The sequence below is a fragment of the Anolis sagrei genome, chromosome 3 (genome assembly GCF_037176765.1).
Source record: "Anolis sagrei isolate rAnoSag1 chromosome 3, rAnoSag1.mat, whole genome shotgun sequence".
In the NCBI taxonomy this organism is placed as follows: Eukaryota; Metazoa; Chordata; class Lepidosauria; order Squamata; family Dactyloidae; genus Anolis; species Anolis sagrei.
Window position 1 is genome coordinate 183,964,725 of NC_090023.1, and position 22,207 is coordinate 183,986,931.

A 22,207-nucleotide genomic window follows, 5' to 3' on the forward strand; every position below is an offset into this window, starting at 1 on the left:
CTTAGCTTTCTTCAGTTGCTGCAAACTGAATTTGTAGCGCAAATGTAGCTTGCACTCAACACAGCAGGGAACAGAAAAAAAAAGAAGACAGAACTTTGCCCTTTCCAGTAGGTTCAGGCAAAAGCAAATTGTTGCGGTTTCTTCTAAGTTATGTTTCTTCCTCATTAATACCATTTACTATCTCAACTACCGTACATTCTGCTATTGCTCAAACAAGTCCTAATTTTCATATCTGAAATGCCCCAAACGTGATGAAATTATAGTTTACCCATGCTTTAATTGCCAACAGAAAGGATCTCTTTCTTCCTACACAACTGGTGCTCAGTAAAGTAGGCTGGGGGAAAAGGGGGCAGAAGTTTAGATCATGAAAATAGTGCCAAAGGTATAACGAATACCAAATAAGGGCCTGTATCTGACATTCAGTGGCCCCTTTGATCAAGACACTGATTAGTACTTGATCAAAGGGGCCACTGAATGTCAGATACAGGCCCGTAGCCAGGATTTTGATTCGGGGGGAGAGGGGTGTGAGTTTGATTAAATTTATTTATACCCCGCCACCATCTCCCCTCAGGGACTCGGGGCGGCTAACATGAGGCCAAGCCCAACAAATACAATAAACAAGTAAAATACATGGAGCAAATAATAATTAAAATTTAAATCACAGTAAAAATTGAAATTGAATACAGCAATAAAACAATAACATACAAACAATAAAAGGAAATTAACATAACAGGATAGACGAGGGTTGAATGAAAAGTAATGCCTCCATCTTCGTAACTCCTCAACAGATGGAAAGCCTTAGCATTGAACGGTTGTGTTGTGAAAGTGCAAAGTATGGAACCCTGTGCAGACAGTTGGTCAATGTGACTTAAGCAACGTGCAGTCATTGAATTCTTGACAGCAGAAGGTGTCACCCCAAGGGAGATTCATCAAAGAATGCAAGCTGTTTATGGTGATTGAGTTGATGTGAGTATTGTGTGTCGTTGGGCGAGTCTGTTTAAAGATGTTGAGGTGACACCTTCTGCTGTCAAGAATTCAATAACTGCACGTTGCTTAAATCGCATTGACCAACTGTCTGCGCAGGGTTCTATATTCGCACTTTAACTGCACAACCGTTCAATGCTAAGGCTTTCCACCAAATTGTAACTGTAGAGGAGAGTCTACTGAACAAGCCAGTGCCTGCCACATACCAGTACTGCCATCAGTTGAGGAGTTACGAAGGTGGAGGCATTAGTTTTCATTCAACCCTAGTAACACTGGGTATGAAGTAAAATAAGATTGGGGATACGGAATTAATCAGAATGAGCTGTGCCAAAGTGTGCAGATAAAAACAGGGGACATAGGACAGGATAGGATAACCCAAGTGATTTAACTGGTGGGAGGTACAGGGGGGGACAAGCTATGGGGTTTAATTATAACTGTACCCTTGGTTCGCTTCTGATACAATAAATAAATAAGTAAGGAACGGACTCCAACAGTTCCCTCCTCTGCCTGACGATTTCCCTCACTGCTCCTCACTTTACCCCTGCCCGTCTGATAATGTTTTTTAGTTAACTGACACAGGATGCCAGGCAATGTGTTTTAGAAGGTTGAAAACGTATTAAACCATTTTGTAAGTTAAACAAAGAAATATGTAAATCAGCGAAAGCACTTAAAACAATTAAAAACATGTACATGTGAGGGTTTGTATAAAACCAGTTAAGCCCCACAAGGCTTTTATTAACAAGCATTACTGATATCCTGTTGGGAAGTTACGCCATTGTAAAACAACTTACGATCGCATAAAGTTGGATTGTGTGATTGTGCAACTGTTTTATTCTCAGGAGAGGATGCAGGGATACATATTTGCAGTCAAGACTATTGTGCAAGCAGAGTCAGTGATGTGGCCACATGTCCCGATACTCGGTGTGTCCTAATTTGCAGCGTTTCCCAACGTGCAACATGTCCTGGTAGACATTTTGTGTAGTGCCCCTTGTGCATTCACCACAATTTGTAGCATTGCTGCATATCTTGTCAGCGATGTAAATCCATCATTGTTAAGTTACATATCTTAGCCTCTGATCTTATCCCATGCTTTTGCTTATTGCTGAAATGACAGCAATGTGGGCTCCAATGGGAACTTTAAAGGGAAGGCCATTCCATGCACCTCATGAATGGAATGGCCTCCCTCGTGCCCTTTGCACCAATGACTAACCTAGTGAGAAGGCTACCAGGCAGGAAACAATAAACAATGAGCTAGATGCATACCAAATAAAAGAGCATGTCAAATCAAGACAGATCAAATACCCATTCATGTTGTTGTTGTTCATTCATTCAGTCGTTTCCGAATCTTCGTGACCTCATGGACCAGCCCACACCAGAGCTCCCTGTCAGCCATCACCACCCCCAGCTCCTTCAAGGTCAATCCACTCACTTCAAGGATACCATCCATCCATCTTGCCCTCGGTCGGCCCCTCTTCCTTTTTCCTTCCATTTTCCCCAGCATAATTGTATTCTCTAAGCTTTCCTGTCTTCTCAAGATGTGGCCAAAGTACTTCAACTTTGTCTCTAATATCCTTCCTTCCAATGAGCAATCGAGCTTTATATCCTGAAGTATGGACTGGTTGGATCTTCTCGCGGTCCAAGGCACTCTCAGAACTTTCCTCCAACACCACAGTTCAAAAGCATCTATCTTCCTTCGCTCAGCCTTCCCTGAGGTCCAGCTCTCACATCCGTAGGTGACTATGGGGAATGCCATTGCTTTAACTATGCAAATCTTCATTACCAGTGTGATGTCTCTACTCTTCACTATTTTATCGAGACATTGCTCTCCTCCCAAGAAGTAAGCGTCTTGCAGTAATCTTTGCACCAAGAAATACAAAGTCTGTCACTGCCTCCACGTTTCATTCCTACAAATCCAAAAATCATTTGGACCAGTTTATCAGGAGTGTCTGGTCTTTACTGTTATTCTGAGCTCAAGTAGTGAACCCAGCAGACTAATTTCCTTGGGCAAATATATCACAATCTAGTGAAGGTCAAATTAAATATTATCTGGGTGACTGTTGTCAGTGCGGTTTTATCTGACCAAAGTAAATGTCACTCAGAGGACCTGAGTTATGAGTGAATTACACCAGAGAACCAGTCCTGAAGTGACATGGACCCAAAAGATGTAGGAATTGGGTAACAACCAACACTTTCTACTTTGCCTGGAAATTAATTGGCAGCCGGTGGAATTATTTTAATATTGGTATATCATAATCACTCTTTTATTCACTGGCAGCCAATCTAGACTTGGTACAGAGGTGGCCCAATGTACAGTAGATTGCAGAAGTCCATCATTGAGGTTGCCAGCCTATGCATTATCATCTTTAGGTCTTCCAAATCTAAGTAAGGGCCTCGGGCTTGTTTTGGTTCAACTGGTTTTTCTTTCCTTTTGCCATGATTTTTCTATTATTTTGATTAAATGTGCACAACAACAATAGACATATTACACAAAGACAAAACATACATTACAAAATAAATATACAGTTATACGGTGGGTTTCACAAAAGAGTTTAAAAGATGTTTAAAGGGGTAACTTTTTGCTTTTTACTATAACAGGCACGGGCAAACTTTCTAACTTGTGGGCCGCATGGCTGGCTGGCCAGGAGAGAGGGGGTTCTCCCCAAGTCCCTTCCCTACCCTTACCTCCCTTTCCTCTTCTCTTTCGGAGGCAGAAAGTGAAGGAAAGATGGGAAATATTTGGATCCCAAAAGGGTTGGCCTTCACCAGGATGAGATGGTGCATTGGAGAGAAAAAGTGTATCCATGAGACCTTCTATTGCCTACTCCTGATATAGAATCATAGAGCTGGAAGATACCTCCAAAGGTCATCCAGTCAAACCCCCTGCCATGCAAGAAGGCACAATCAAAGCACTCCTAATAGACAGCCTCTGCTGAAAAGCCTCAATCACAATCTCCGACAGCTCTTACTCTCAGGACGTTCTTCCTCGCCTTTCAGTCAAATCTCTTTCCCTGTCCTTTGAACCCCTTGCTCCCTTGTGCCCTGGTCTCTAGAGCTGCAGAAAGTCAGCTTTCCCCCTTTTCCTCCTCAATGGGACACCCTTTAAAATCTTGAAACATGGTTCTCGTGTTCCCTCTCAGCTAAACATTCCCCAGGAAGAAAGGGGGAAGGGAAAAGGGAAGGGAGGAATGAAGAGAAGAATGGAAGGGAGGGATGGAAGAAAAAGAGAAGGAAGGAAAGACCAAAAGGAAGGAAGGAAAGAGAAAGGAAGAGAGGGAAGGAAGGATGGAAACAGAAAGAGGGAGGAAAGGAAAGAAGAGAAGGAGGAAGATAAGGACGGAAGAGAAGGAGGAAGGAAAGAGAGAAGAAAGGAAGGATAGGATGGTGAGAGAGAGAGAGGAGGGCCTGAGAAAAGAGCCCAAAGGACTGCATCTGGGTCCTGGGCCTGGGCTTGCCCACATCTGTACTAGAAGAATAAGTGCAGACGTCGGCTACATTCCCAACATTATGTGTTAATTCAAGTGCTTCAACATACTATCGTGAATTCAACTAAATCTCAAAGGCAAATATTATATTTTCTCCACTCTCACTTTAAAAATGCATAAAAAGTTCCCAGTCTTTCAAAAAAGCATCACTTAGTGATCTTAAGCGTCAAAATACTCAGCCTTCTGTTCTTGGGATTTTCACATTTTCCCTTAACTGTGTGTTCGAAAAGTCTTGCTGCTATTATCATGTATAACAAAATCTGTTCATGCTGCCATTAGATCATAAAATATCTCCAATTTAAAAAGCACCAGATTAAAAGGAAATTTATATTTAACTAGCCCTGCCACGCGTTGCTGTGGCCCAGTCTGTGTATATGTGTTTTGTGTGTGTGTGTATTTGCGTATATGTGTATTTATGTGGTTATGTGCATACGTTGTAATGTATTCTTTTTGGCTTTATAAGTCACTTCCACTGTGTTTATCAGTGTTTTATGTGTGATGGTCACTTGTTGGCCTGATAGGTGTATTGTGTCCAAATTTGGTGTCAATTCGTCCTGTGGTTTTTGAGTTATGTTAATCCCACAAACAAACATTACATTTTTATTTATATAGATTACTAGCTTTACCCGCCACGCTTTGCTGTGGCCAACCTTCCCTCCTTCTTTCTTTCTTTCTTTCTCTCCTTCCTTCTTTCCTTCCTTCTTTCCCTCTTTTTCTTCCCCTTGTACCTTCCCTTCTTCTTTCTTCCTTCTCTATCTGTTTCTTTCCTCCCTCCCTTTGCTCTTTGGTTCCATCTTTCCTTGTCTCTTTCCTTCCCTCCCTCCCTCTTTCTCTCTTTCATTCCTTCTCTCCTTCCTTCGCTCTCCCTTTCCTTCCTTCTCTCATTTTTTATTTCCTTCTCTCCTTCTTTCCTTCTCTACCTTTCTTTCTTTCCTTCATTCTTTCCTTCCCTCCTTCTTTCCCTCTTTCTCTCCTTCCTTTCTTCCCCTTTTCTGTATATATGTGTTTTGTGTGTATATATATGCATATATGTGTGTATAGATTTGTGTATATATCTATATATGTGTGTTTGCATATATATGTGGTTTTGCGCATGCGTTGTAATGTATTTTTTTGTTTTCTGGCTTTTAAAGTCTTTTCTGCTGCGTTTTTCAATGTTTTTATGAGTGATGGTCACTCATTGGTCTGAGAGGTTTATTGTGTCCAAATTTGGTGGCAATTCATCCAGTGGTTTTTGAGTTATGTTAATGCCACAAACGAACATTACATTTTTATTTATATAGATTTACTGAATCACAAGTCCACCAACAATGATACAATGAGCCTTCTTGTTACTAGGTCCTTGTGGGTTTTTTCGGGCTATAGAGCCATGTTCTAGAGGCATTTCTCCTGACGTTTCGCCTGCATCTATGGCAAGCATGAGGATTCTTGCCATAGATGCAGGCGAAACATCAGGAGAAATGCCTCTAGAACATGGCTCTATAGCCCGAAAAAACCCACAAGAACCTAGTGATTCCAGCCATGAAAGCCTTCGACAATACATAGCCTTCTTGTTGTTTCCGTTTACAAGAAAAGTTACTACTTCCTTTGTACATTTTTGCTCATTTCACTGATGTTACATCAAATTGTAGAAGTTTTCTCTTGGATCATAAGGATATGTAGACATCAATCCCTCCTGCTACATTTTCACCCATTTTCCCAGTTCAATATTATAGACAAACTTTTGTGCTGACATCTCAGATAGTTTTCCCTCATCCAGCCCATTATCTCCTCCAGGCATTCATTCAGAGGAAATGCACCGTCCTTAGCTGGTGATATTAATGAACCTAACCACAAGTACAGCAACATTTCTACTATTCCAAACAATGCACAATAAGGAGATTATCATACCGTGACTATGAGCAATAACTGCTTTTGAAAGCTATCTAATGAGCACTTACCACTTTAAAGGTGCTGTGCCCTGAAGGCAATTGGAGATTCTCCAATTACACTTAAAACAGGAGTGTGTTTGGCTGCCAACATTGTAAGATAAACCCAGCCAAATGCTGATACATATGTGGGAATAATCTATTTTGCTTTCAGTGGGTGTAAGTAAAGTAGCTACATGTGCAGGTTGTGGCTCTTGGACCTCTCCCAGAGTGCCATAAGGCTCCCACGCCCCTTCAAAACATCTCAAAATGACTGCAAAATGCAATAATTTTGTGCTCTCTTTCACAAAATCCTGCTGCCTTTCCCCCCATGCTCCCAAAAAAGCTAAGAAAAGGCTGAAAATCAAGCAAACCCAAAATTCAAAAAGAAGTAATACACACGAGTACAATATGCTAAGGGAGAAAGTTACAATTGTCCCCACCCTCTCTGTAGTCTTCCACTGTCATTTACAGATAGCAGCATTGCAAGGTAATAAATATCCATAGGTAATTGCTATGCAGTTTCAGTGTGCCTTTGATGATGATTAGTCCCTGTTCATGAATGCCCACTCTTATTTACTGATAAGGTGGTTCTCAGCCCTGGCCCTATAGTCTGCTTTTGCACAAGTCCATGCCCAGCCCTCTCTAGTCTGATCATGCCATGTCTTGGTTACTGGTTTTTGAGTTTGGTTTGATATACTTTTAATGATGTTTTTATATCCGTCTGTGTTTTTTAATTGTTTTAATTGGATTTTATATGCTATTCTGTTTTTAATTGTGTTTTTCATGGGTGTATTTTGTTGTATGTTCTGGGCTTGATGCCACTTGTAAGTTGCCCCGAGTCCCTTCTGGGAGATAGTGGCGGAGTATAAAAATAAAGTTGTTGTTGTTGTTATTACTACCTGTACCCGCGGCACGTTGCTGTGGCCAACCTTCCCTCCCTCTTTCTCTCCTCTTTCTTTTTCTCCTTCCCTCCCTCCCTCTTTCCTTCCTTCCCTTTCTTTTCTTTCATTCTCTCCTTCCTTCTCTTCCTCTTCCCTTCCTTCCTTTCCTTCTCTTCCTCTTTCTCCCCTTTCTTCCTTCTCCACCTATTCTTGGGCTGCGGCTCCCAGCAGTCCTCCTGATCTATCTACCTACCTACCTACCTACCTACGTATCTATCACTATCTAATCTATCCATCTTATCTATCTGGAGTATTGCTGGGAGTTGTAGTCCAGGAATAAGAAATTGGAAATATGCAGGGATTGGTATGCTCTCAAAGAAATCCAAGAAGAAGAAAGCTTGCAGCTTGGAAGCAGTGCATTTGGATCATCCTCCTCTCCTAAAGGGCCTGGTCTAGGGGATGCTGGGAGTTGTAGTCTGGAAGAGAGTGTGGATATGCTATTGTGTGTTTAGCTTGCCAGGGGAAGTTGTTTTTGCGCATGCGCTGTAGCATATTTTTGCTTTGTTTGCCGTTTAAGTCCCTTCTGTTGTGTTTTTCAGTGTTTTTATGAGTAATGGTCACTCACTGGCCTGGTAGGTGTATTGTGTTCAAATTTCGTGTCAATTTGTCCAGTGGTTTTTGAGTTATGTTAATCCCACAAATGAACATGACATTTATATTTATATAGATTACTAGCTGTCCCCTGCCACGTGTTGCCATGGCCCAGTCTGTGTATATGTGTTTTGTGTTTATATATATTTGGGTATATAATAAAATAATAATAAAACTTTATTTATACCCTGCCACGATCTCTCGTGTGTTTGTGTAAATATGTGGTTTTGTGCATGCATTGTAAAGTATTTTTTTATTTTTTGGCCTTTAAAGTCTCTTCTGCTGTTTTTTTCAGTGTTTTTATGAGTGATGGTCACTCATTGGCCTGATAAGTGTATTGTGTCCAAATTTGGTGTCAATCCGTCCAGTGGTTTTTGAGTTATGTTAATCCCACAAACTAACATTACATTTTTATTTATATAGATGTTTTTCATTGGTTTTTCATTGGTGTGTTTTGTTGTATGTTTTGGGCTTGGTGCCACTTGTAAGCTACCCTGAGTCCCTTCAGGGAGATGGTTGCGGAGTATAAAAATAAAGTTGTTGTTGTTGTTGTTGTTGTTATGGAGCCCCCGGGGGCGCAGTGGGTTAAACCCCTGTGCCGGCAGGACTGAAGACCAAGAGGTCGCAGGTTCGATTCAGGGGAGAGGTGGATGAGCTCCCTCTATCAACTCCAGCCTCCCACAAAGATGATAAAAACATCAAATCATCCGGGCATCCCCTGGGCAACGTCCTTGCAGACGGCCAATTATCTCACACCAGAATCAACTTGCAGTTTCTCAAGTCGCTCCTGACACGACAAAAAAAAATTATTATTACATGTAGGCATTATTTTCAAACAAGAAGGGGGACTTTGTTTGGGCAGTACATATCCAGACCACTGGGAAGAGGTCACATGGTTATGTTATTGTCATTGCACAACAAAAACAAAATAAGAAAGACAAAGAATTGTAGATGTCAGAGAAAAGGAAACCAGGTTACACTAGATATATTCTAAAAGGGAAAATTCTGTAGTATTCCTAAGCCCAGCTGTTGGAAGGAGTGTTCTCCATACTAATTTGTGTTGTTCTTATAGTTTCTCAGGATGGCTACTTAATTGGTGTTGGCCGAGGAGACTGCACTGGTCCAGTGGCTGAAGTACCTTTTGTAAGTACCTGATCACAAGCATCCTTTCTTTTTTGCCATTGTATCCTTAACCTAATGTGCCTGCTGATTTCACTGGTGAAATGTTGATCTCCATACTTAGTGATGTAAATGTGAACTCATGTATAACTCTACATTTTAGTCAAAATTCGACCCCGAACTAATCCATGAGTTGACTTGTGTACTGTATCTTAACTCTTATTTTAAAAGAAACCACACTTTTCTGTCAATAGAGTGGTAAATGGCAAACGTTTTGTCCATCCCGAGAGAACATAAAAGAAGTACCAGAACCCTCTTATCTCTGCAAAGGTACTATTTCTGGACTTTTTGAATGTCTGGATCCAGAAATGGTGACAGCAGCCAGAGGTAGCTGGCCTCCTGAGGTGACATTGATGACATTCATACTTCAGGAAATAAAGCCCGACTGCTCATTGGAGGGAAGGATATTAGAGGCAAAGATGAAGTACTTTGGCCACATCATGAGAAGACAGGAAAGCTTAGAGAAGACAATGATGCTGGGGAAAATGGAAGGAAAAAGGGAGGGGCTGACCAAGGGCTAAATGGATGGATGGCACCTTTGAAGTGACTGCCTTGACTCTGAAGGAGCTGGGGGAGGTGACGACTGACAGGGAGCTCTGGCGTGGGCTGGTCCATGAGGTCACCAAGAGTCGGAAATGACTGAACGAATGAACAACAACAACACGAACAAATTGAGTTACAAGTTTGGCCACAGAATGAATTAAAGTCGTATATCAAAATATCACTGTATTTCTTCCAATGTCAGGGATGGGATTTATCTGAATACAGGCATTTCCCAGTTATGAACAAGATAGGTTCTGTGGGTTTGTTCTTAGGCTGAATTTGTTTGTAAGTTGGAACAGGTACATTTTTCAAGTGTAACTCCACACACCCACACCTATATATATATATATATATATATATATATATATCCCAAAAGGTTCTCAGAGCTTTGGATAGCATAGGGAAGGGTCTGTTTTGCTGTCTGTGTCTCTGTTCAGAAGATTTCACCTAACTGCATTTTGAAAAAAATGGCTTGTTGTGGAAACAAGGATTGACAAGAAACCTTCAATTGAGACACCTTTTCCCCATGATTATTCTTGTATGAGTGAATTTCCCTTCTGAAGGGTAGGTTTCTCTCACTTTCTGTTGTCTCAACCCCATTCTTAAATATGAGTCATTTGTAAGTCAGATGCTTGCAACTTGGGGACTGCTTGTAATCAGTTGATGTGGAGCATAACACTGCAATCACACCATATTGTGCAAGTGGGCCTCTCATAAACAACTGTTCAGCAACTGTGAACATAATGGAGGACTAGACAGACTTTGAGCCTGATCCAGTATTGCTCATTTTATGTGTTTATATCTGATCAGATATTGGGGATAAGGGGATTTCACGCCATTTAAAGTTTAAAAGCCCTATGCTTTAAACGCCTTTAAACTGGTCCTGCAAGATATATAAACTGGTCCTGCAACAAGATGAGATATACAGAGTTCATCAATGTCTGTGGCTTACTTCTCAGTAGAATTGCTCAGAAATGGATTACAGTAGATACCCGAGTATAAGATGACCCGAATATAAATCGAGGCACAAAAAACTGGGAAAACTTATTGACTTGAGTATAAGCCTAGGGGATTAAATACAGCAGCTACTGGTAAATTTCAAAATAAAAATAGATAAAATTACATTAATTGGGGCATCAGTAGGTTAAAAGTTTTTGAATATTTACTGTATTTCAAAGAAAAATGGTAAGCTAGCTCTCTAAGTGGAAAAGTAGGATCAACAAAAACAATAGGGTATCAACAATAACATAATAATAATAATAATAATAATAATAATAATAATAATTGGCACAAACCAGTCAAGGTAGTTCCAGTGGTGCTTGGCACACTGGGTGCAGTGCCTAAAGACCTTGGCCTGCACTTAAACACAATTGGCGCTGACAAAATTACCATCTGCCAGCTGCAGAAGGCCATGTTACTGGGATCTCCACGCATTATTCGCCGATACATCACACAATCCTAGACACTTGGGAAGTGTCCGACGTGTGATCCGGTACAATAGCTACCAGAGTGTCTGCAGTGGACTCATCTTGTTGTGTTTCAAATAATAATAATAATAATAATAATAATAATAATAATAATAATAATAAAAACAACAGCAACAAACAACAACAACAACGGAAACTTCATTTGTATCCCGCCCTATCTCCCCATGGTGACTCAGATTGGCTTCCAATATAGTAACAGGCAAACATTCAACGTCTATATAAACAATGCAGGGTTAGGTATAGATCTATAATTGTATATACTAATTTCACATATGAATTTCTCCCTGAAACGTTTGCAAATCCTCTCTCTCTATATATGTGCATTTCTCCTGCAATATCTGATAGTCAGTCTGCGGGTACACAACATTTAACAAAATGCCTTTTTGGAGTCTAATAAAATTGAATCTAAATGTATGAGAATGGTTAGTAAATTGAAATGCTGTACAGTTTTTTCTGCTGGTTCCTATTAAATTAATTTTAACATTATGAATGCAAAATCCAATCAAACAAGTTGACTCACAATGTGCATCAAAATGTGTCACAACAAATTCTGACAAATATTCAGACTGCAACCATTTCCATGCAAATGAAGATACATACTTGAAATTTTGACCAAGCATTATGATTCTGCTGGACATAATACTGCCAGATTTGCAACTATTTAACATCAATAACCACCCTGCAGGACCTCTTCAAATTTGGCACTATCTGTGCAAATGGTAAAATCTACCAAAGTTCAAAGCCAATTATTTAAAAAGAGTCTACCTGAATATACTTGCGAATAGTATCATCTGAAAGAGAAAATTTTGCTCTGCAGGACTGATATCTTTTTGTTTTGCAATGCAACCATTAAGTATCCATTTACTCAGTCAATGTATATATTTTGTTCATTTGTGCGTTGTGCTTTATGCAACCTCATGGTCCTTCTAGTTCATTTTATTGGCTGCTAAGACACGATATTTGCTGGATTCCAGAACAACTTTTTGCTGTTATGCCAGCTCCATCAGTGACATCATGTGGTCGGCAATATAGTTTCTCTGAAATCATTTTATTGCAGATCAATGATGCTTTCAGAATAATGAAGTAACTGAAGAAGACTTGGGAACCTGCAGTAAAGATATCCACCCGTGGCTGTTACTGCATAGCTATCGATAGTGGCCCCTATGGCGATGGGGATACATGACATATTGCATCTTGTGTGCACAACATGTTGCATTGGTCTATGATGCCTGAGCCATTACTGGTTATCACATTGAAACCAGCAGTGTAGATCCAGCCTGAAACTTATTTCTGAGGAAACATAACCAGGACTGCAATGCACTCTACATGTTGTTAACAAAATACATTTTTTCTCTGCAGATGGGCTATGCCAGTATGGACCAGAGTGGTGCTGGTATGATCTCCCGACAATACGCTAGAGCGTTCATCTTTGCCAACCCCAATAATTCAACCCAGCGGGTGGTGTTTGTTACTGCTGAAATTGGAATGATGTCTCAAAGAGTCAGACTAGAGGTAAGTGGAAAAATTAAGCATCCTTTTATGACTTTACTAGCTGTACCCGCCACACGTTGCTGTGGCCAACCTTCCCTCCCTATTTCTCTCCTTCTTTCTTTCTCTCCTTTCTTCCTTCTCTACCTCTTTCTTTCTCTCCTTCCTTCCTTTGCTCTTTGGTTCCATTCTTCCTTCTCTCTTTCCTTCCTTCCTTCCCTCTTTCTTTCCTTTTCATCTCTCCTTCCTTCCCTCTCTCTTTCCTTCCTTTCTTCTCTTTTTTCTTTTCTTCTCACCTTCCTTCCTTCTCTACCTCCTTCCTTCCTTCCTTCCTTCCTTCCTTCCTTCCTTCCTTCCTTCCTTCCCCCCTTCCTTCTTTCCCTCTTTCCCTCCCTTCTTTTCTCATAGAATCATAGAATCAAAGAGTTGGAAGAGACCTCATGGGCCATCTAGTCCAACCCCCTGCGAAGAAGCAGGAATATTGCATTCAAATCACCCCTGACAGATGGCCATCCAGCCTCTGTTTAAAAGCTTCCAAAGAAGGAGCCTCCACCACACTCCGGGGCAGAGAGTCCCACTGCTGAACGGCTCTCACAATCAGGAAGTTCTTCCTCATGTTCAGATGGAATCTCCTCTCTTGTAGTTTGAAGCCATTGTTCCGCGTCCTAATCTCCAAGGAAGCAGAAAACAAGATTGCTCCCTCCTCCCTGTGGCTTCCTCTCACATATTTATACATGGCTATCATATCTCCCCTCAGCCTTCTCTTCTTCAGGCTAAACATGCCCAGCTCCTTAAACCGCTCCTCATAGGGCTTGTTCTCCAGACCCTTGATCATTTTAGTCGCCCTCCTCTGGACACATTCCAGCTTGTCAATATCTCTCTTGAATTGTGGTACCCAGAATTGGACACAATATTCCAGGTGTGGTCTAACCAAAGCGGAATAGAGGGGTAGCATTACCTCCCTAGATCTCTCCTTCCTCCCTCCCTCCATTCCTCCCTCCCTTCCTTCCTTCCTTCCTTTCTCCTTTCCCTCCTTCATTCCTTCTCTCTAGACGTAGACTGGAAAAGAGGTGTGCTTGAAGGCAACACTTGAGAGAGATGTGTTCCTGATCTCTGCCAAGCAAGGACGCCATGGTTAGTAAACCAGGAGTCTGCTGCAGACTTCCTGCCACAAAGTAGAATGACTGTCTCATGGGCCCAGTCTGGAGGTGAGGGGTTAAGCAGAAGTGTGCGAGGCCTGTGGCCAGGTGGCCAGCCAACCAGGTGGCCACCGTGGCACCTGTAGACAGTGACCCGGGCTTGAGGCATGATCTGAGCCGCTTGAGAAATTTTCCTGGTTGCTCATGTTCGGGGTGAGGGACTACCCCCTCCCTACACACACACACACTTTCCTTGTGCCCTCATGTTACCTTCAGGTCTGCTTATTGCTCCTTCCAACTGCCGCCGTCTTCAGGATCACTAGACTGGGGGCCAAAATGCTGTGGGCCAAGGCTGCCCACTAAGGGCAGCAGCCTTCTGATGTGACTGCAGCACAGGGCAAAGGAGAGCTGGGACAGCTGTTTGTTTTCTTTTCCCTCACGAGAGGGGAGGGGAGTCGTTTTCATGCATGTGCTGTATTGTCATTTAGATTTTTGGGGGTTTTAAGTCCTTTTCACTGGTTTTTTGAGGGGTTTATGAGTGATGGTCACTTGTTGGTCTGTTAGGAGTGTAGTGTCCAAATTTGGTGTCAATTCGTCCAATGGTTTTTGAGTTATATTAATCCCACAAACGAACATTACATTTTTATTTATATAAATTTGCAAGGTGTGATAGATCCTGAGAGATGTCATATCATACATGGAGTTCTGAGCTTATTGACATAACCACCAGAAGCCGTAGGACATGCTAAATACATTAATTCTGCAGTATAGCTGCACCCTTAAAATACAAGCCAGAAACATATATAAGATTAGCTATTCAGAAATCAGCATACATATTAACAAGAAATATGCTAACTATGGAAATCATGTTGGCACTCCAGATCTTGCTGGATTGAAATTACTAGTAATCTTAGCTAGTGATGAGAGCTGGGAACTTCTGGAAGGCAGCACGATTCCCAATATGCCTTTAAATTTATTTATAGCCATCAAAAAGGGGCTTGAACCTTTTGATAGTCTTAAATTCCTCATAAAGAATTGCCAAATTTACTGAACTTGTGTGAGCTAAGGATCATATGCTCATTTACTCTGTTTTCGGCAGCCTTTCCCTACAGTTTCCTGAGGTTCCTATTACATGACACATGCTCCCTTGTGTGTGCATCCCTATACAGTTCCCGCCCAGCTTACTTGTCCAAATGTATCTCCCTCTACATACCGCTTTGGAGTCTAAGATCGTCCGGGGAGACCCTGCTCTCAAACCCACCTCTGTTGCAAACATGCTTGGTGGGGATGAGAGACAGGGCCTTCTTGATGGTGGCCCCCCGCCTGTGGAACATGCTCCCCAGTGAAATTAGATCAACTACATCCTTTCCTTTAGGAAGAAGCTCAAAACATGGTTTTGGGACCAGGCATTCAAGTAGCAGGCTGACAACAATCACAATGTCTTTGAGAACGGACTATGGGCAGGTTTTAGACTGGGTCGTTGGTCACTGAATTGGATTTAGATATGGCTATTTAGTTAATAATACTGTTTTAAATAGGTTTTAACCTAATGTTTTTACCTATTATGTAATTGTTGTGTTTTACTGTGTTTGTATGTGTGGGCATCAAATTGTTGCCGGCTGTAAGCCGCCCTGAGTCCCTCTTCGGGGGTTGAGTGGGGCAGGGTACAAATGTTTGAAATAAATAATAATAAATAAATAAATTGAAGTTTTGGGGGACAACATTAGTGTCGTCTCCAGCCGTCTCTCTTCCTTCAGTTTGCAGCAAATGCACAGCAATTGTAATGTGAATATAACCTGTTTTGAAACCCATATTTATTTATTTACTATATGAATATACCACTTTTCTCAGCCCTTGGACGACTCAAATGCATTTCATCAGCTGAGCTTCTGGGAAAAAATCTTCTGAGACTTCGAACCATTGAGGGAAAGGGAGTGAGGGGAAGTGATGGAGAAGGGAGGAGAAGGGAAAGGAATCAGAGGAGCAAGAAAGAGGAGAGGAGACAACTACAGTGTGATAAGTTGAAGCACAACTCTTAAAAGGTTTGGGAAGAAAATGAATGGGTCTGATATGAATTCTAGAGTGCATACCTTCTGCATACAACAGTAAAAAAAGGCTATGGGTGAAGATAGATATATCCTCTCATGTCTCAGGTGTGATCAGGTCCTTATTTATTTGTCGTGTCAGGGCAACCAGTCAATTATATTACATTTCTAACAGAACAAAGCAAACAAACAGACAAAATACAAAATTTGCGAGTTTGGTAGTTGATTAAATGTCCTTAAATGTCTGGCCACTTGGAGTGCTTCTGGTGTTGCCGCAAGAAGGTCCTCCATTGTGCATGTGGCAGGGCTCAAGTTGCATTGCAGCAGGTGGTCAGTGGTTTGCTCCTCTCCACACTCGCATGTCAAGGATTCCACTTTGTAGCCCCATTTCTGAAGGTTGGCTCTGCATCTTGTGGTGCCAGAGCGCAGTCTGTTCAGCGCCTTCCAAGTCACCCAGTCCTTTGAGTGCCCAGGGGGGAGTCTCATTTGGTATCAGCTATTGGTTGAGGTTCTGGATTTGAGCCTGCCACTTTTGGACTCTCGCTTGCTGAGATGTTCCAGTGAGTATCTCTGCAGATCTTAGAAAACTATTTCTAGATTTAAGTTGTTGATGTGCTGGCTGATACCCAAACAGGGTATGAGCTGGAGATGTCTCTGCCTTGGTCCTTTCACTATTGGCTGCTACTTCCCGGCGGATGTCAGGTGGTGCAATACCGGCTAAGCAGTGTAATTTCTCCAGTGGTGTAGGGCGCAGACACCCCATGATAATGCGGCATGTCTCATTAAGAGCCACATCCACTGTTTTAGATCAGGTCCTAAGATTTTGGTTTTCTAACACAAGTGATTGGGAGGTGTCAAAGATTCAGATTTATGAATTCTGGCTTGAACTGGACTGGTTCAAGCCAAAATTTGTCTAAATAAATTGGGTGTTAATTCAAGTCAAACAATCTAGCAGAAGGCATGACCTTGTGTAGCCCTAACAGATGCAATACCTTTTTTTTTAGGTCATGCGACAGTTGAAAAACAGATATGGAAATCTTTACGGACCAGATAATGTTGTACTAAGTGGAACTCATACCCATTCAGGACCTGGAGGCTACTTTCAATACACAATTTATATGATAACAAGCAAGGGGTTTATAAAGCCAACCTATAATGCCATTGTCAGTGGAATCCTAGAGGTAAGAGCATGTTCAATCCATGATTTTAACTGTCTTGCTTATTTTTTTACCCTATAGGAAAGCAGTATAGGCAGACTAGTTTCTAGATTTCATAACAACAAGAACAACAAAAACAAAAACTACAACTACAATAATAATAATAATAATAATAATAATAATAATAATACACCTCCTCCCTTACGAGCCCACACGGTCCTTTAGATCTTCCAGGGATGCTCTTCTCTCGCTCCCGGCCCCATCTCAGGCATTGTTGGTGGGGATGAGAGAGAGGGCATTCTCGGTGGTGGCCCCCCGTCTCGGGAACTCCCTCCCCAGGGAGATTAGGCTGACACCCTCCCTAGCCATATTCCGTAAGGAATTAAAGATGTTGATGTTTCGTCGTGCTTTCGATTGACGACTCCTATGACAAACGACATGTATCATAAACTGAATTGTCATTTAATCTGATTTCCCATATTACATTGAATTGATTCTGTTCCTGTTAATTTCGATCTGTTTTCATGATATTTCCTATGCTATTATACATTGTTATCCACCTTATTGAACCACCTTATCCTTTAACCAGATCACATAGTGGTCTTCTCCCCCCCCCCCCCCCAAAAAAAATTAGTCTACAGATTAAATAACTGCTGTTGCTTGTTATTATTGTTACACTGTTTTATGTTTTCTTAATTGTTATTGCTTTGCTTTTAATTGTATTCTGCCTGGGCTTGGCCCCATGCAAGGCGCCCCGAGTCCCTTTGGGGAGATGGAGGCGGGGCAGAAAAATATTCTTTTTCCTCTTCCTCCTCTTCTTCTTCTTCTTCTTCTTCTTCTTCTTCTTCTTCTTTTTCTTCTTCTTCCTCCTCCTCTTTCTCTTCTTCTTCTTTATATTCTGCTCTATCTCCCCGAGGGCACTCAGAGCAGATTAAAGTATACACATATATAGGCAAACATTCAATGACTTTATAAAGTGAGCAACGACATACATTACAAACAAAGGCAAAGGTTTTCCTTTCCATCTCCGCTATTTGGAGGCAATGCTCAACACTTTCCATGCCGAAGAGCCTGTTGTCTGTAGACCCTCCTGGTATTTTTTAACATGCATTCAAAGCAATGCATTCATTCTTTAAGGAAGTAGAATTGGTTTAAATCTGTGTGTATAATAAAATGATTGGTCCTTCTAACCTCTTTATGATGAAAAGTGCTGAATGGATAAGAAGGAAGTCCAGTTATCTGGATTGGAAAGAATTTATCATTGAACTTAGTGACCCATGTAGCTATGTTTAGGTTGTGATTAAAATATCTTAAATCCTTTGGATATATGCAGATGTATGCATGTTGTTTAGAAATTGCTGATTCTATTAATATTTTCTAATTTTCAGAGTATTGAAACAGCTCATCAAAATATGGTCAAAGGGCGGGTTTTTCTCAATAAAGGCTTGGTCGAGAACACTCAAATCAACAGGAGTCCTCTTTCTTATCTTAATAATCCAGAATCTGAAAGACTCAGGTAAACACAAAGTGTCATTCTATAAGGACACGGAATTTAGTGCCTCACTAGCTTGCTTGAAGTGTAAACTAATGAACCCTTATCTAATTTTTATAATGATGTGTTTTTATCTGTGTATTTTATTGTATCTATTTTCCGTTAATGTGTTTTGACTTTGTTGTGCCCCGTCTTGAGCCGCTGGAAGAGTTGGGTGAGAAATAAAATGTATTAGTAGTAGTGGTAGTGGTAGTAGTAGTAGTAGTTGTTGTTGTTGTAATATTTTTTATCAGTGTTTAGTAACTTATCGCCATCAATTGATGAGTGCTGTTTTAATTGAGTATTAGTTGATGTTTTATATATCCATATGTTGTATTTAATTGTATTTTTAATTTGTTTTCATTTAATGTTTTATTTTTAGGCACCTTGTGCCTTGTGTAAGCAATCCTAAGTCCCTCCAGGGAGATGGTGGGGGGATATAAGAATAAAATAATAATAATAATAATAATAATAATAATTATTATTATTATTATTATTATTGTCTTGTAAAAATAATATGAATTGAACCGTACTGGTGAAAACAAAGGTCAATGCTTGTTTAGCATTAGAAGTCATAATGACTGGGGTTTTACTTCTTAGAATCACACTTCCTCTAATTCAGTGAACTTTCTAGAGGTATATTTCTATTTTAACCTTCACACTGCTGATGATGGGAGTTGTACTCTGAAGGTAACCAGGTTGGGGCAAACAAGTTTGTGCAGTTTCCCACACGTAATCTGCACAGAGATATCCATGGTCAGCAACCATGATTTTCTGATCTACTTAGAAATACACTATCATGTGTGCAAAAACCACATTATTTGCAAAAAAAACACACACACAAAAAACCCCCAGCAACCCTGAAACAAAAACTTTTAGCTGTTTTTGGTGTGTTTGATTGCCGTTTTCTGCCAAAAAGAAGACGAAACAAAAGAGCAATTTTCCTAAGAACACATGTGGTTGTGTGATGAAGTAGGCTGCACACACACACAAAAAACATGATTCTCTTGCAAAACCAAAAATCCTCAGAATTATTTCTACATGGAATAATTTTCCAAAACACTTTGGAATGTGTTATTACCAAATGAAATGTGTTTTTCTGTAGTAAAAAAAAAAAAGAAATGGTTAATTCTCGCTTGTAAGAACAAATTAGGTCAAATATCTGTATCTCTAGGTAGGTGAACAAGCAGACAGCAGATGTAGGGGGGATGAGAAGCAAGGGCGACCCTTGAGACAATGGATGTTGACAAATGCCAGCCAGTTGCTATTTCCAAGGCTGGCCCCATACACAACAGCACGGAAATGCCTTCACTTACTATCTGTTAATATGAAGGGACTGCACTGGAAAACTTTCTGATGAGTGATTCTCAGTACAACTCACCTTCTTTGTATCTGCTTCCATCTCTCCCACTAACTTCCCATTCCAGGTGTGAAAGCTTATTTATTTTTTTCTTCATTGTTCAGATATACATCAAACACAGATAAAGAAATGGTGTTGCTGAAATTGGTTGCTGACAATGGTCAAGAGATAGGGATGTTGAGGTAAGGACTCTTTGAACTGCCATTTGAAATAAGGTAAAAGAAATAATGCATCATTTTGGATTGCATTTCTTCATTCCTTGTTATAATCAAAGTAAGGGAAATGTGAGATGCAACTGCAATGGATATGGAAATAGAAGTAAAAGAGGTACTGCAGTGGTTCTCAACCTTCCTAATGGCGTGACCCCTTAATAAAGTCCCTCATGTTGTGGTGACCCCCAACCATAATATTGTTTTCATTGCTACTTCATAACAGTCATTTTACTACTGTTATAAATCATAATGAAAATATCTGATATGCAGGATGCATTTTCATTCACTGGACCAAACTGGGCACAAATACCCAATATACCCAAATGTTAATGCTAGTGGGGTTGGGGGAGGATTGATTTTGTAATTTGGGAGTTGTAGTTGCTGGGATTTATAGTTCACTTATAATCAAAGAGCATTCTGAACTCCACCAGCAATGGATTTGAACCAAACTTGGCTCCCATGACAAATGGAAAACACTGGAAGGGTTTGATGGTCATTGACCTTGAGTTTGGGAGTTGTAGTTCACCTATATCCAAAGAGCACTGTGGACTCATGCAATGGTGGATCTTGACCAAACTTGGCACGAATACTCAATATGCCCAAATACGAACACTGGTGGAGTCTGGGGAAAATAGATCTTGACATTTGGGAGTTGTATTTGCTGGGATTTATAGTTCATTACAATCAAAGAACATTCTGAACTCCACCAACAATAGAATTGCCTCAAACTTCCCACATGGAATCCCCACGACCATCAGAAAATACTGTGTTTTCTTATGGTCTTTGTAACCCCTCTGACACCCCATCGCGACCCCCTTAGGGGTCCCAACCCCCAGATTGAGAAACACTGAGGTACTGAGTCTTGGGGTGTATTGGTTTGCAGGAGAGTAGAATAAGGAGACAGCAAGCTGGAAGATGGATGAATCAAATGGGATTGGGTTGATGGCTACCTTTTCTTCTAAAAATGGGCTCAGGGAGGACTGAGCTGAATCATTTCTGGTTAAAAAATAAATTAGTGCACTTGAAAAGATTGTACCTCAACATTGCAATCCTACTTTTACATGTGTCTGCTGGGCCCTGGGCTTGTGCATGTTAACTAAACCTTGATCCATTTCTGCTGGTTGGATTCCAGTAGACACCTGTATCTGTTTTCGCATGCCTCCCAAAAATGGGCAGGTAGTCGAATAGATGTTTTTGGTCCGCAGCCAAAAATTATGGCCAGATCTGACCCATTGGAACTTAGGAGCCTCCCCCTTCCATTCCTGAGACCCTTTCCATTTTTCTCCTCAAGGGAGCCTGGGTTTCAGCAATGGGGTTAATGAAGCAGACACAGCTTGTGTAAGACACATCATCTTTGCACACCGCGTGATACTGAATAGGGGAGGAGGAGCCGTGATTGGCTGCCACGTGGTCTCATAACAGGTGAAAAACGTCTGTTACGGAACCATCTAACCAAGCTTGAACAAGCCAGATCGGCCGAAGGGAACTAACCACTCCAAATCTGAGCACAAGCCTACTGGGCCCCATTGAATTCATCAGAGCTTATTCCCAGATATTTAGATAGATATATAACTTTATTGATAGTATATATAATTTTAGCCTAGATATATAACTTTAGCCTATAAAGCCCTAAATGGTTCTGGCCCAACTTACCTGTCCAAACGCATCTCCCCTTATGAACCTGCTAGGACTTTAAGATCATCTGGGAAGGCCCTGGTCTCGATCCGGCCTGCATCACGAATACGTTTGGCGGGGATGAGAGACAGGGCCTTCTCAATGGTGGCCCCACGGCTATGGAATGCCCTTCCTAGGAACATTAGATCGGCCCCCTCCCTCTTAACATTCCGGAAAAGAGTCAAGACCTGGTTGTTTGAGCAAGCGTTTGAAAATGCAATGTAAAAGACATATGAACTTGGAACGACTGGACAACGAGATGGATAATGTTTTTAATTAGGAGACACAAATGGCTTATGTATTTATTACTTTTGTTTGGTTTTCTACTATGTATTAATGTTTTAAATGTTTTATGATGTTCTTGGGCATTGAATCGTTGCCTCTGTAAATCGCCCTGAGTCGTCTGAGGGCTGAGAAGGGCGGTATACAAATATAGTAAATAAATAATAATAATAATAAATAAATAACTGCGAGCTGACAAACT

General features: G+C 41.0%; 1 protein-coding gene across 1 annotated transcript in view; it reads left to right on the forward strand.

The window, feature by feature from the left end:
- Positions 1-22,207, forward strand: part of ASAH2 (N-acylsphingosine amidohydrolase 2) — a gene marked incomplete at its 5' end in the record, with an annotated part of 75,951 nt that overhangs the window by 24,260 nt on the left and 29,484 nt on the right. The window contains 5 exons of the mRNA XM_060768758.2: positions 8,981-9,051; positions 12,477-12,629; positions 16,794-16,970; positions 18,335-18,462; positions 19,942-20,019. Coding sequence (XP_060624741.2) covers positions 8,981-9,051; positions 12,477-12,629; positions 16,794-16,970; positions 18,335-18,462; positions 19,942-20,019 — 607 coding nt within the window. The remainder of the gene's footprint in view (positions 1-8,980; positions 9,052-12,476; positions 12,630-16,793; positions 16,971-18,334; positions 18,463-19,941; positions 20,020-22,207) is intronic.